The 11,958-nt window shown below is 56.0% G+C and overlaps 1 protein-coding gene across 9 annotated transcripts in view; it reads right to left on the bottom strand.

Moving 5' to 3' along the window:
- DNM2 (dynamin 2) overlaps nucleotides 1-11,040 on the bottom strand; it is an 84,163-nt gene extending 73,123 nt beyond the window's left edge. For 8 of the 9 annotated variants that reach the window (XM_002921362.4, XM_019801913.2, XM_002921364.3 and 5 more), the window contains exon 1: nucleotides 10,707-11,040. In XM_002921362.4, the coding sequence (XP_002921408.1) occupies nucleotides 10,707-10,867 (161 nt within the window). In that variant the 5' untranslated portion in view covers nucleotides 10,868-11,040. The remainder of the gene's footprint in view (nucleotides 1-10,706) is intronic. The other variant, XM_002921363.3, reaches the window with a different exon arrangement.
- Between the last annotated feature and the right edge of the window lie 918 nt (nucleotides 11,041-11,958).

The following is an 11,958-nucleotide window of genomic DNA, read 5'->3' as shown; positions in this document are numbered from 1 at the left end:
AAAAAAAAAAAAAAAAGGATCTGGCAAGAGCCATGGCTGACGAAGCCTCTGCCTTACTCTGTGTGCATCCTAAATGAATGAATTTTATCTTACAATGAACAAATAAATCTTTTTTTTAAAAGATTTTATTTATTCATCTGACAGAGAGAGAGACAGCCAGCAAGAGAGGGAACACAAGCAGGGGGAGTGGGAGAGGGAGAAGCAAGCCTTCAGTGGAGGAGCCTGATGTGGGGCTCGATCCCAGAACTCCGGGATCACGCCCTGAGCCAAAGGCAGACACTTAATGACTGAGCCACCCAGGCGCCCCTGAACAAATAAATCTTAAAATTAAAAAAGAAAACTGAAAACTCCAGGCAACGTGTCATTTTCTGCCCGGTGCTGGGCGCGTGTTGCAGGTAGAGCCTCCGGACCCCGGAGAGCCGCGCGTCCTGAGCCGGCAGGACGGACGCCACAGAGGCTGGACTTCCGTCAGAATGGCTTCCACCCAGAGGAGGGGAACTCAGTGTTGCAAGACAAGACGTGCCATCTCAAACCACAGGAAGGCTCCCTCAAGCTAGGGCGGGGGGCGGCTCCTCGTCTCTGGTCGCGATCCCCCATTCCTGATTTAGAGATCCCTGCCACTCCATCACCCCACCACGTAGAAAAAGAACAACGTCTGAAGGCGTCATCCTCAGAACCTCTGGCTCCTTGGCTACAGGGCCAGCTGGGAGCCTCCTCGACAAGAGGCTGTGACCCTCCAGAAGGCCCCTATCCATCAGCAGAGAACACAGAGGCCCGATGGCCTGAGACAGACGGAGCTGTGTCCCCAGACCCACCACAGGGGCTTCCTCCAGGGCTGGCCTGGCCGTGCCAGGGTGTATCACCCGGCAGGCGGCTGTCACCCCAGCTGGGACTGTTCCTGCCTGCTCTGCTCGCCAGCCAGCCTGCCAGTCCCTGAAGACGCTTATTGCTGGGAAAATGTATCATACAGCAGAGTCTCCAGGATGCCTTCTCCATCTGGGCACGGGGGTGTCACCGGGGGGCCTGGACAGCTCTGCCGGTCGCCTGTCCATACCCTGTGGGTCTGCGGTCTGAGCGGGTTCAAGTTTAGCCAAAGGAAGTCTCCCGTTACAGAGCACTGGTTTGCCATGCTACGGCTCATGACCAGAATCCCCCAGGAGTTTTAAGTTGGTCTAGGGAGGCACACTGGTATTTTATGACCTCTCCCCCCAGCTCCCCATGGGAGGATGACCCCGGTGGCTTCCTTTCCATGGTTCTGCTCTGGTCCGAGTGGGCACTTGGGCATCTTGCCTTCGAACCTCAGGGCCCCTGTGATGATGGTGCTCAAGCACCTGAGCAAAGTGGTCCCCACTCCTGCCAGGGCTGCCTGGCACCCAGGTACAAAGCAAGAGTGAAGGGGCAGCTCACTGGTAGCTCTGTGGGGCCTCAGTTGCCCCAGCCCAGGGTGGGGGCCCCTCTTACAGCTAGGGAAGTCAGCCCAATACTGTTATGACTTAGTGTCCACAGGACAAATCACAGCCCTCCCCGTGAAGAAGATGCACATGCTTCTGTCCCCCTTGGAGCCTCATGCCCCACCTCACCACCGTGAGCCCCCAACAGGGAGTCCCAGCACTGTCCTCCAGCCCCCCTTCTCAATGAACGTCTGAGCAGTGAACTCAATCCAATTCTGGTTTCTAGGTACATTCATTCAATAAATACGCCTGCTCCTACTATGTACCAGGACATCAAGGAACACACAGACAAAAATCCCTGCCCTGAGAACCTGTCATTCTGCTAGGGGTCGGGGGAGGGCAGACAGAGACAAACAAATAATGAAAATAATTTCAGGTACTGGTAAGAGCTCAAAAGAAAACACGGCAGGGCAGGGGGTCTGAGAGAGTGCCAGGCCCAGTGTGAGCCACGGTAGGTAAGGGACAGCCTCACAGGGAGGTGAGCTTTCAGTAGGGATCCAAGAAGAGAGGGGCGGGACAGGTCACACAGCACTCTGGACAAAGAGGACATGCAAATGAGGGAAGAGAGAGGCCTCAGGTGAGAGTGAGCCTGGGAGGTTCTGGGAGCAGGCTGTGTGGCTGGAGGGATGAGGAAGGGGAGAATGGGAGGAGGTAAGGGCAGGAGGTAGGGGGGCAGGGGGAGCACAGAAGTTGGGGTTTGACCCCAAGTGAGGTGGAAGCCAGGAAGGGTTGTGCGCAGAGGAGGGACGTGCCCCGCCTCAGGGGTCCACGGGCACCCAGTGGGGGTGGGGGATAAAGGCAGGAGCCAAGGAACCAGGGTGGAGGCAGCAGCTCTCGGTCAGGCCGAGTCAGAGGTGAAGAGCAGGGTGAAGGGTGGTGAGGATCTGCTGACGTGGGGCCGTCGGGGAGGACACTGTGACCAGCTCCAAACCAACCCCAGGGAAGCGGCTCCGTGCTGGCGTCTTGGCCACCACGCCCGGGAAGGTGAGACCCACACACACAGCGCTGGCCATCGCGCTCCTCACCACACTCTGCGCAGTGCCCCGCCCACGTGCAAATCATGGGACTAGATGCCTAGAAAGAGCCTCAACGTCCACCCCCAGGAGGCTGGTAAATAAACCACAGTGCCTCTGCACCATACGTACTACACAGCCGCGAAAATGAAGAGAGGGGATGAAGGCAGACACGGCGTGATGAGCACCAGGTGTTGTACGGAAGTGCTGACTCGCTCCACCTGAAACCAACATAACACTGTATGCTAACCAACTGGAATTAACATAAAAACTTAAAAAGTCAAAAAAAAAAAAAAAAGAAGAAGAAGAAAACAAATAAAAGGACAGAAAAGAAAGCTCCTATGAATGGAAAGACCTACACCTCCTCCCACAGAAAAGAAAGCTCCTATGAACGGAAAGACCTACTACACCTCCTCCAGGAAGCACTCCCTGACCACCATTCCCACCCCAAGACCCCCTATCAGAACCTGTGTCTTCCACATGCTTCCACCCCTTCTCACTGTGCCTCTGGGAGGACAAGGAGCTCTTGGGGCTCACTCATGGCAACATCCCCATTCAAGGCCAGCCTCCGCTGCTCACTACAGTGGCAACCATTCTCCACCGGAAACAAGTACCGGCTGAGTGAAGCAGTGGGCAAGCGCGGGGACTTGGAGGCCCCCACCTGCCTGCCTCACCTGCCCCTCGGCTGTCTTGTCTGTAAGATGGGGTCAACCCAAAAGGACACACACATGGTGCTCAGTGCCTGGGACATGGTGAGCACATCGAAGATGTGGAAAGTCTATTCAGTGTGGGAGGAAGACCAGTGCCACCCCCTGACAGCCACTGAAGGAGGCCAATCAAGCAACTGAGGTGTGGTACTAGGTGCTTCAATCGGCGCTGCAAGGACCCAAGGAGGGTTTAGATTGTTCCTCGACACCTGGCCTTGTTCCAGAAATCTCTGCGGCTACTCTGCGGGACAAAGACAGCAGGAGGAGTGAAAACTTGACCCTAGGAAGTTGGGCCAGGGTTGAGGCAGCCACACCAGGTCCAGGAGGCCTCCCATGAAGGTCAAGGCTCTGGGTTCAAGTTTGGCAGCCTGCAGCCCCAATATCCTTGGGCAAGCCTCTCTGACTCAGTCTCCTCACCAGTAAACAGGGATCAAGCAACAGACTCAAAGCAAGTAAGACGCCTGGTGCCGAGGCCCCAGCGTGGATGACGGCACACAGAGGGTGCTGCCACTTCTCATTGGGACAGTCACGGCAACTCCCGCTGGCCCCCTTCCTCCATTCCTTACCCCTCTGGGGCCGTCAGGAAATTCCAAGCAGCAGTGACAGACGCTCCAACATGGAAAGGCCTCTGGGACGTGTTAAGTGGTTGGAAAGCAAGTTGCCATGCTGTATAACTGGGGTGGTCCCAGTTCTAGAAAAAAGACACGCTGAAAAAGAACTGACTGCTGGCAGTCAGTAGCTACCGGCAAGGATTTATGGACAAAAACACGCAAGAGGGGTCTGGCAGGATCCACCCCAACCCGATGATGGTGGTGCCCCATGGAGCTGGGAGGACGGGACGGGGCTGAAGCATGTTCTTCCTCATCGGTCATGGTTTCCCTTTTCACGAGAACTTGGCCTTCGGGGTCCTACTTGCGTAATGAAAATTGAGGGCAAGTAGGCCTCCCACGGGCACTTTCCTGACCCTCACATGCCTGCTGGCTCAGGCCTCCATCTCGGCCCCCTCTCCAAGGGTGCAGCAGCGAACCGGCAGGCTGGAATGCGGGGCCCTCCGTGCCTGCCCTTCCCTCTGCAGGGGACACTCTGCCCCGGGGGCCTTCAAGTGGCTGGTTGCATTGTGGGGCCGCACCAAGTACCCGTCTGAAGCAGCCCCACCCAGCCACTCTCTCCTTCCCCCCACCATTCTCGCTATACTTCGTGTCCAGAAAGTTGTTCATAGAACTATTCACCTATCTCCGCCCATCTTGGCCCCCGCTGGGTTCCCAGCGCCCGGCAGAGGACGTGTTCCTTAGAACACGCCGGCTGCACCCGTGGCTACCCGCCTCGAAGGATGCCGAAAGCCAGAGGCTGCTCCATCCGTCACCTAAGCCCCCTCCTCGGACACAAGTGCCATGGCGTCCACTGTTCACTCCACGCCTTCCCATCCCTGATGTCCCCGAGAACCCGGCTGGAGGACACGGGTCCAGTTCAAGGCCCAGCTGCTGCACTCCTCCCCAGGCGACTTCAAGTCTGTTCCCCTCTCTGGCCTCAGTTTCTTCACCTGTAAAGCAAGGACGCTAAGAGCAGCAGCCCAGGGCTGCTGGGACTACATGGTCAAATTTTAGACAGAAGTCCCCAGGGGACGGCACAGAGGGACCCTCCACAAACACAAGTATCACCTCCTACTGTGTCCCAAACAGCAGGTGAAATGAAGAGTCGCCCAGCTCCCTGTTCCAGCTGAGGGTGACTCCGGGAGGGAAAATCCCCAGCACCCAGCAGCGGCCTCACTGCCAATATAACAGGAACCCGAAAGGCACCCAAAAGCAGAGTCTTTTCTCTCCAGGGCCATCTTGCTTCAGAGGTAAGGCAATCTTTGTCTTTTATTCGGATAGGAGCTAATGCCCTATAAATATCTCATTATTGGCTTGCATTTTCCCAAAGCTTTCACACAATAAGGGCTTAATTACAGCATGTGGTTAGCAACTCCAGTAAATTAAGGGTTAGCTGATGTTCCCATTTTTTCTTGCAATTGAGGGCCCTGTAATTTCGGCATTTCCACTCAAATCCGGCAAAAGCTTGACAGATGTGGCTCTGACCCAAATGCAAACACCTGGAGAGCCACATGGTTGCCTTCCGTCAGCGCTACCTCTGAAAGCCCTAAATCTAGAACTGTCCACAAGCTCATCCTCTGCCCTCGCCCAGAAACGACCAGCTTACCACCAGGGGATTTCCATCTGTGCACCTAGCGAGGGCCATTATCCCCGGACAAATAATTCTGAAAAAGCACTCGGCCGCCCGGAGCTGAGCTCTGGAGAAATCTGTCTACCTGGCCATAAACGTAACCCAAAGAAGCAAAACCAAACCAAGACTCATATGGGGAGACCACCCACATGGGGGGTTCAGGAGGCATACACCTTCCCAGCTTTTTACTCCAAAATTACAATTGCTTTGAAGAAGATGAGAGCACACCTCCACTGGGTCTGGAAACGAATAGGTCTTAGGCAGTCTTCTGGGTCATTGAGTCCTCTTCTCGATCCCTGAGTAGCTGCTTCATAGCTGGGTGTCGGGCACACTGTCTGTCCCGCCAATTCGCTACTGTGGGGCACTTTTGCTCCCCATTTCCCACCACCAGATGCTAAGTGAGCATAAATGACTCTCGCACCAAGTATTTGATCCCAGCCACCATTTCCACTTAGAAGCGCACCAGCAATGGGCTCCCACTAGCATTTCAGGAGCCAGCTCACTGGCTGGTCAGGTTACGTCCCCCGGGCTGAAGCCAGAATGAGGCCCGCCTGCCGAGAGGCACTCGTCATGTTTGCGCTAAAATAAGGTGGTTTTTATATTAACAAAGGAATTAGGAATTCCTTTTCTTTGCGGAAAAAGAAATTAACTGAAGGTGAGTCCTCACGCCGGGCTTTTGCAAAAGGCAGGCTCTCCTATTTCACAAGAATTAGATCATTTGATCCTCAGCCCACCCGCAGGGGCGAAGGGACATCCTGATCCCCATTTTCCAGACCCATGAAGTGAGGCCCGGAGAAGGGAGGTCATTCAGCCGACGTGTGACAGGGACAGCCACATTCCCACAGGTGCCCCTCGACGCTCCCCATTCAGGCTGGCCCGGGTACTACCGACCACACAGGCAAAGGAACTTCAGTTTTACACCAAAAGGAAAAACAATGGAAACAGCTGTCATTTCCAAGCAGCTCTGAACACCTATGCTCCGCAAAGGTACAAACCAGCCCAAGTGGCAAGCCATGTGCCTGCCCCTCAGTCTGGCAGGGACGGGAGCGGCCACCAGTCATCTGACAGGTATCTGTCCAGCACCCACTGTGTGCCAGGCAGCAGCCTGGTGTGGCCATGTCTCCTGGAGGGACACAGCACCAAAGACCAAATGGAAATGGAGCTGGAGATGGTAGAGACCCATGGGCAGCTGATTCTTGTCAAAAGAAAAATGGCACTGGGCTCCTCTGTGAGTTGGCGAGTACCACTCACAGAGAAAATCAAGGTAAAGCTGAAAATCGAAGGTGAGAGCCCTCAGCTTGCCCAGAACCAGGTCCGGAAGGACTGGAATGGCACCACCACAGCCTTCCCTCTGCTCAGAGCCCTCCTGGGCCCCCACCCCACCCCAGCACCTCCTAACCTCATCTCCCCCCACTTTCCTGCTACACTGGCCTGCAGGCAGGCCCATCTCAGGGCCTTTGCACTGGAGGTTCCCACAGCCTGGGATACTCCCCCAGGAAATCTCCACTGGTGGCTCCTCCCACACCTGCTTAAGTCTTGGCTCAAACGTCACTTTCCCAAAGAGGCCTTCCCTGACACCCCCCCCCATCTCCTATTTAAAACCCTAACTTTCCCCTGCCCTCTCCAGGAGCCCGCTCTTCTTCTCCTTAACAGTTATCAATTTCTTCCTTATCTGCCCCCTTCCTTATCTGACCCCAGGGCAGGGGTTTTGGTATTTTGCTCAGGGCTGTGTCTGCAGCGCCAGAACAGGGCCGGACACAGAGTACACATGCTCAGAAAACATTTTTCACTGAACAAATGAAAACTGCACAGCGTTTTAAGCACTTTTCCTGTGCTAGACACTCTGGCGAGCATTTAGTCCTCGCTCCACCCTCAATGACAGGCACCAGGTGACTTTATCTTCCCCAAGCGGTGAAACACACCCATCTGGTCACCTGAAAGGGGCCCATGAGTGGATACTGTTAACAGCCCAATTTTCTAGCTGGGGATACCGAGGCTCAGAGGGGAAAGGCTCATGGGATCAAGCCCAGCCCTGGGGGATTCTGAGCTGGAGGCCTCAACCTCAGCTTCTTCCTCTTCTCCCAAGGAAAAACTTTCCCAAGCTCCTCCCTCCATTTGGCTGCTGAGGCTAAAGACCAGGGTCACTGGAAAGCCACATCCTTCCGCTCCTTAGGGCCACATGCTGACAAGCCAAGGCTTGTCAGGGCAGAAAAGCCAAGGGTCTTAAACTCAGCCAAGAGTCTCCAGGCAAACGTAAAATAAGCCTGGGCGAGTATTAGGGAGCAGTAAGGAGTGTGGCAGCTCATGTGGCCACACCTAGTCTGACCTGGGCACCTGGTGCCAAGCAACACTTGGGTGTAGGGGGGCCAGAATATGGTGATTATAACAACAGCTGCCGTGGGCATAGGGTCAATGCATTCCACACCCATTAACTCATACAGTCCCCCTGGGGAGGGTCTAGTTATCACCCCATTTTACAGAAAAGAAACCTGAGTCCACATGGCCAAAGTCACACACCCAAACACACTGGAGCCAGGCCAAAGGCCCCGAGCCCCTGTACACCACCAGTAAACTCTAAAGATCTGTGGGTGTTTGCTAAGCACTGAAACAACCCAAATTTGGATGCAAATTTTAAATATTGGCAGCTAATTAAAAACAAAAGAGATTTTAAACACTATGCAGGTGAAACAGAAGACCAGCAAGCAGGCCTCAGCCCCCAGCTGCCGATCTGCCACCACTGGTACAGGCTGAGCTACCTGGGCCATTCTCCCTTGGACCACATTCTTAGAAAACCAACAAGGAGGAGGCACTGAAACGGGGCAGCCCGTGCTGATCCCCAGGCACAGGCCCTTGACATACTCTCTCGTTTGTTCCTTGAAACCAGCCAAGATGTCCACGGTAAAGGTCCACGGTGCAAAGAAGCAAACAGGTTCTCATTCAAAATGAGGCCTGCCTGCCATCCCCCTATGGCAGGGCTTGGTAGCTAAGAGACCTTACCCACACTCCAGAAATAAAAAGAAGTTAGCTCTGTTGAGCAACCCATACCCGAGAAGCTTTTTTACAACTCTGGTTCTCAGGCCCCGAGCTAATGCTCTTAATGACCAAGGTCACACTGCAGGCTTCTGGGAGGAGGCTGCCACAGGAGCCAGCTCAGCTGTAGATGCCTGGGCGGGTGAGTAAGAGAGAAAGGCGAGGGGCAGAGAGACTGAGGGGAGGTGGGCCAGGGAGAGATACCCCAGTCCCCAATTCCTCACTGAAGGGCCTTGAACAAGAGTGCTCTGCTGAGCCTCAGTTTTCTGCTCTGTAAAATGGGATCATAGTGTCAGCCTTGTCAGGCTTAAATGCAGTCCAGTGTGTAACCTGAAAGCACTTTCACTCTGATTAGTTTTTGTTGCTGATACCAAAGGAACCAGCATGGTGAATGTCGACCTACTGTGTGCCAGGCACTGTGTTAAGCAAGTACTTTCAACACATCATGTCCCTGCATCATGGCAACAGTCTTGTCGATGGACCATCACCCCGTTTTTAGGAAGGGAAACTGAGGCTCAGAGAGGCCAAACCACCTGTGCTAGGTCACAAGGCAAATGAAATGGACAGGCCTTTGCTGCCACTGAAAGCCTGGGCAGGGAGGAAGATAACCATGCAAAGGAGCCCACAGCCCAGCCCAAGGCTCAGCCCAGGCCCAGCTGACCCCAAGTCCACACCTTTCCGCCACAGTGGACAACAGGCAAGGCGCCAGAGACAAAGCAGCAAAGGAGGAAATTCATGCCGCTGTGAGCAAAACTCCAGGCCTCCGGGAAGGCAGGGCGGGGCTGGGCACCCAGCTGGGTTCCAGTGAGCCCTAGCCTGGTGCCCTTGGGCCAAGGATGAGTCTTTTCTGAGTCTCCCCGCTCATGTCTAACGTGGGGATAAGAGAACCTCCACCTCACTCGCTGTGGGGTTCAAGATGCTGACAAAAGAACTCAGCCTGGGGCCTGCCCGAAGAACATTACCCCTCAACACCGATAACAACCACAGTAATAATAATGATGACTGTGATGTTATCACTTGGCAGCCACAGGCACAAATGGAGTCCTTCCCAGAATGGAGAAGTGACAGCCCATCTGGGAGGCAGAGAAGGGCAAGAGGCGGGGGAAGGGAGAGGAAAGAACCGAACACCCCTGGAGGCCACATGTCCAGCTCTCATTCATCAGCTTCCTGAATCCTGGAAACAGCCCAGCGAGTGGAGTTTGCCCAGTGGACAGATGGGCAAACTGAGGCTTCTCAGGGCTGCCCAAAAGCCTGATCAGGCTCCAAAGAGGACCCCCAATCTGCAGGCTTTCGCTTGGAAGCAGCCTCTGTGTTCTGGAGCCCCAGAGCACCCTGACAAGGGCCGGAAAAGAATCCTGCAGAAAATCCCCCCTCTCCCCAGGGTCCTACTTACAACTGATAGGGAAATTCAGGTTTCATCCTTCAGCTCCCTTGTCCTCTGCATGCTCCCTCCACCCCCTCCCTACTGCAGACGTGGGGCCAGACAGCCTGCCAAGGCACTGATGGGCAGACTAAGATAAGGCCAGACACCTGTACAGACAGACAAAAGGATCCATTCGGGAGAGAAGCCAGCATTTGCCTGGGACCAGGCTTTAGAGTCAGCCTAGGAGAACCAGACAGCAGAGTCCCCTAGGGTCCAGCCAGCCCGTCAGACTGCGGAGACTAGTCAGAGTAACCCAACAGAGGCACGACTAAGTGTAGTCTGAGAGGGGCACGGACGGGCGGCCAGACAGCACAGGTCACCCCAGACAGCTAGCCAGGCAGCAGGGGGCCGCCCTGAGGGACTGGACAGATGGAGAGCCAAATGGTGGTGGCAAGGAGTTCTATCCAGGACAGAGACAGAGCCAACTAGACGGCAGGGGCTGCTCCAGATAAATGAACAGCCAGCCAGACCACAGGGGTCGAACTAATAGATATCTAACTGGCAGGTTTCGGACAGACAGAGAAGAGGGACCTAACCCTGACCCACAAGCAACCAGATGGTAGAATTCGGCCACGAAAGCTGGGGACCAGAAGAGTCGGCGACGGTCCACCGCACTTCCTGGCCCACGCCCCCCAGTCGGTGAGGCGCCCCAAGGGCCTGAGCCGGCTCCCCAGCCCCTGCAGGAAGCCCTCCGCCCAGGGCGTCCCACAGAGCCCGCCTCCCTGTCCCCGTCCCCGTCCCCGTCCCCGTCGCGGGCACGCAAGCGCCGCAGTTACGCCGGCTGCGCAGGGCGCGCCATTCCCGGTCCGCCCTCCGCGCCCTAGGCCGCCGCCCGCCCGCCGTCGCCGCCGTGCTCGCTCACCGGCCGACGAAGTTCTCGAGCACCGAGCTCTTGCCGGCGCTCTGTCCGCCCACCACGGCGATCTGCGGCAGGTCCAAGTGGCAGCTCTGGCCGATGGAGCTGAAAGCGTCCTGCAGCTTGTTGACCAGCGGGATCAGCTCTTCCATCCCGCGGTTGCCCATGGCGCCGGCGGCCCCGGCCCGAGCGCCCCGCGCTCCCCGCCTGCCCCCGGCCTTTAACGACGCGGTCCCGCGGCGTCCGCGGCCGTTGCTCCCCGCCCGCCCGGGCCTCGGCGCGACGCCCGCTCCCGGCTCTGCCTCACAGTCGCCGCCTCATCCGGTTCTCAGACGACACCCGACCCGAGCGACCTCCCGCCCGGGCCTCGGGGCTGCGCCCAAAGCCCTCACACCGCCCCCGATTGGCCGGTCGCTCTGCCACTCGTACACACAAGCCAGTGAAAGAGAAGCATAGGCCTATGGTTGCGTGAACCTTCCCCCAGAGGACCTCCCGGTGGGCTCATTGGACTGCAGAACTGTCGTTTTTGTGCGAGAGCCAATAGCGTGGGGGCAGCGAGTTGTCCAGGCCAGGAGGCGGTGCCTCAGGAAAAGGCAATGTTGGCTCCGCCTATTGTGGGAGGCCCCGGCGGCAAGATAATGCAAGTCTTATTGGCTGGAAGACCCGCCAGTCAACAGTGCTGGCCAATGACGTTAGGGATCGATTCATAGACTCTGGTTTGTCACTTGACACTACTTAGTTTCCTAAGAATTCCCCATTGGTTTATATAAATATCACTCCGTTCCTCCAGCCAACAAACCCGAAGAGAACGGGCTTTGACCTCCGAATCCTGACTTTGAGAACTTTTCTGTCAATCAAAGAATAGCCCGTTCTTGTGATTGCTGTAGGTCTGAGTCTTCTGGAGTAAAGGATAAGGCCCATCGTACTCGCCGAAGGGCGACACCTCGTGGTGGGACCCGGTAGTGATCGCAGCTTCTGTGTTTCCGGCCTCTAGAGAAAACTACATGCCCCAGAATGCATCTCGGCCCGGGGCTTGCAAACCAACTCTTCGCGCGGGGTTTCAAAGCGCTTTGAAGAGGAGTCTGGTGTTCATAGTTCCTAAGGAGAGGCGGACTAGCGCTGCATTGTTGGCTCTCATTTTCATCCGTATAAAGCCCCACCTCCACACTTTTGCAAATGCTGTGCCCTTTCCTAGGAATACCTTTGCTCACGCCCCGACCTGATTTGGCTGACGCCTGCAATGTTGTTCCCCTGTCGT

The sequence above is a fragment of the Ailuropoda melanoleuca genome, chromosome 4 (assembly GCF_002007445.2).
Source record: "Ailuropoda melanoleuca isolate Jingjing chromosome 4, ASM200744v2, whole genome shotgun sequence".
Lineage (NCBI taxonomy): Eukaryota > Metazoa > Chordata > Mammalia > Carnivora > Ursidae > Ailuropoda > Ailuropoda melanoleuca.
The sequence above is the reverse complement of the archived record's forward strand: the minus strand, read 5'-3'. Positions and strand labels throughout refer to the sequence as shown.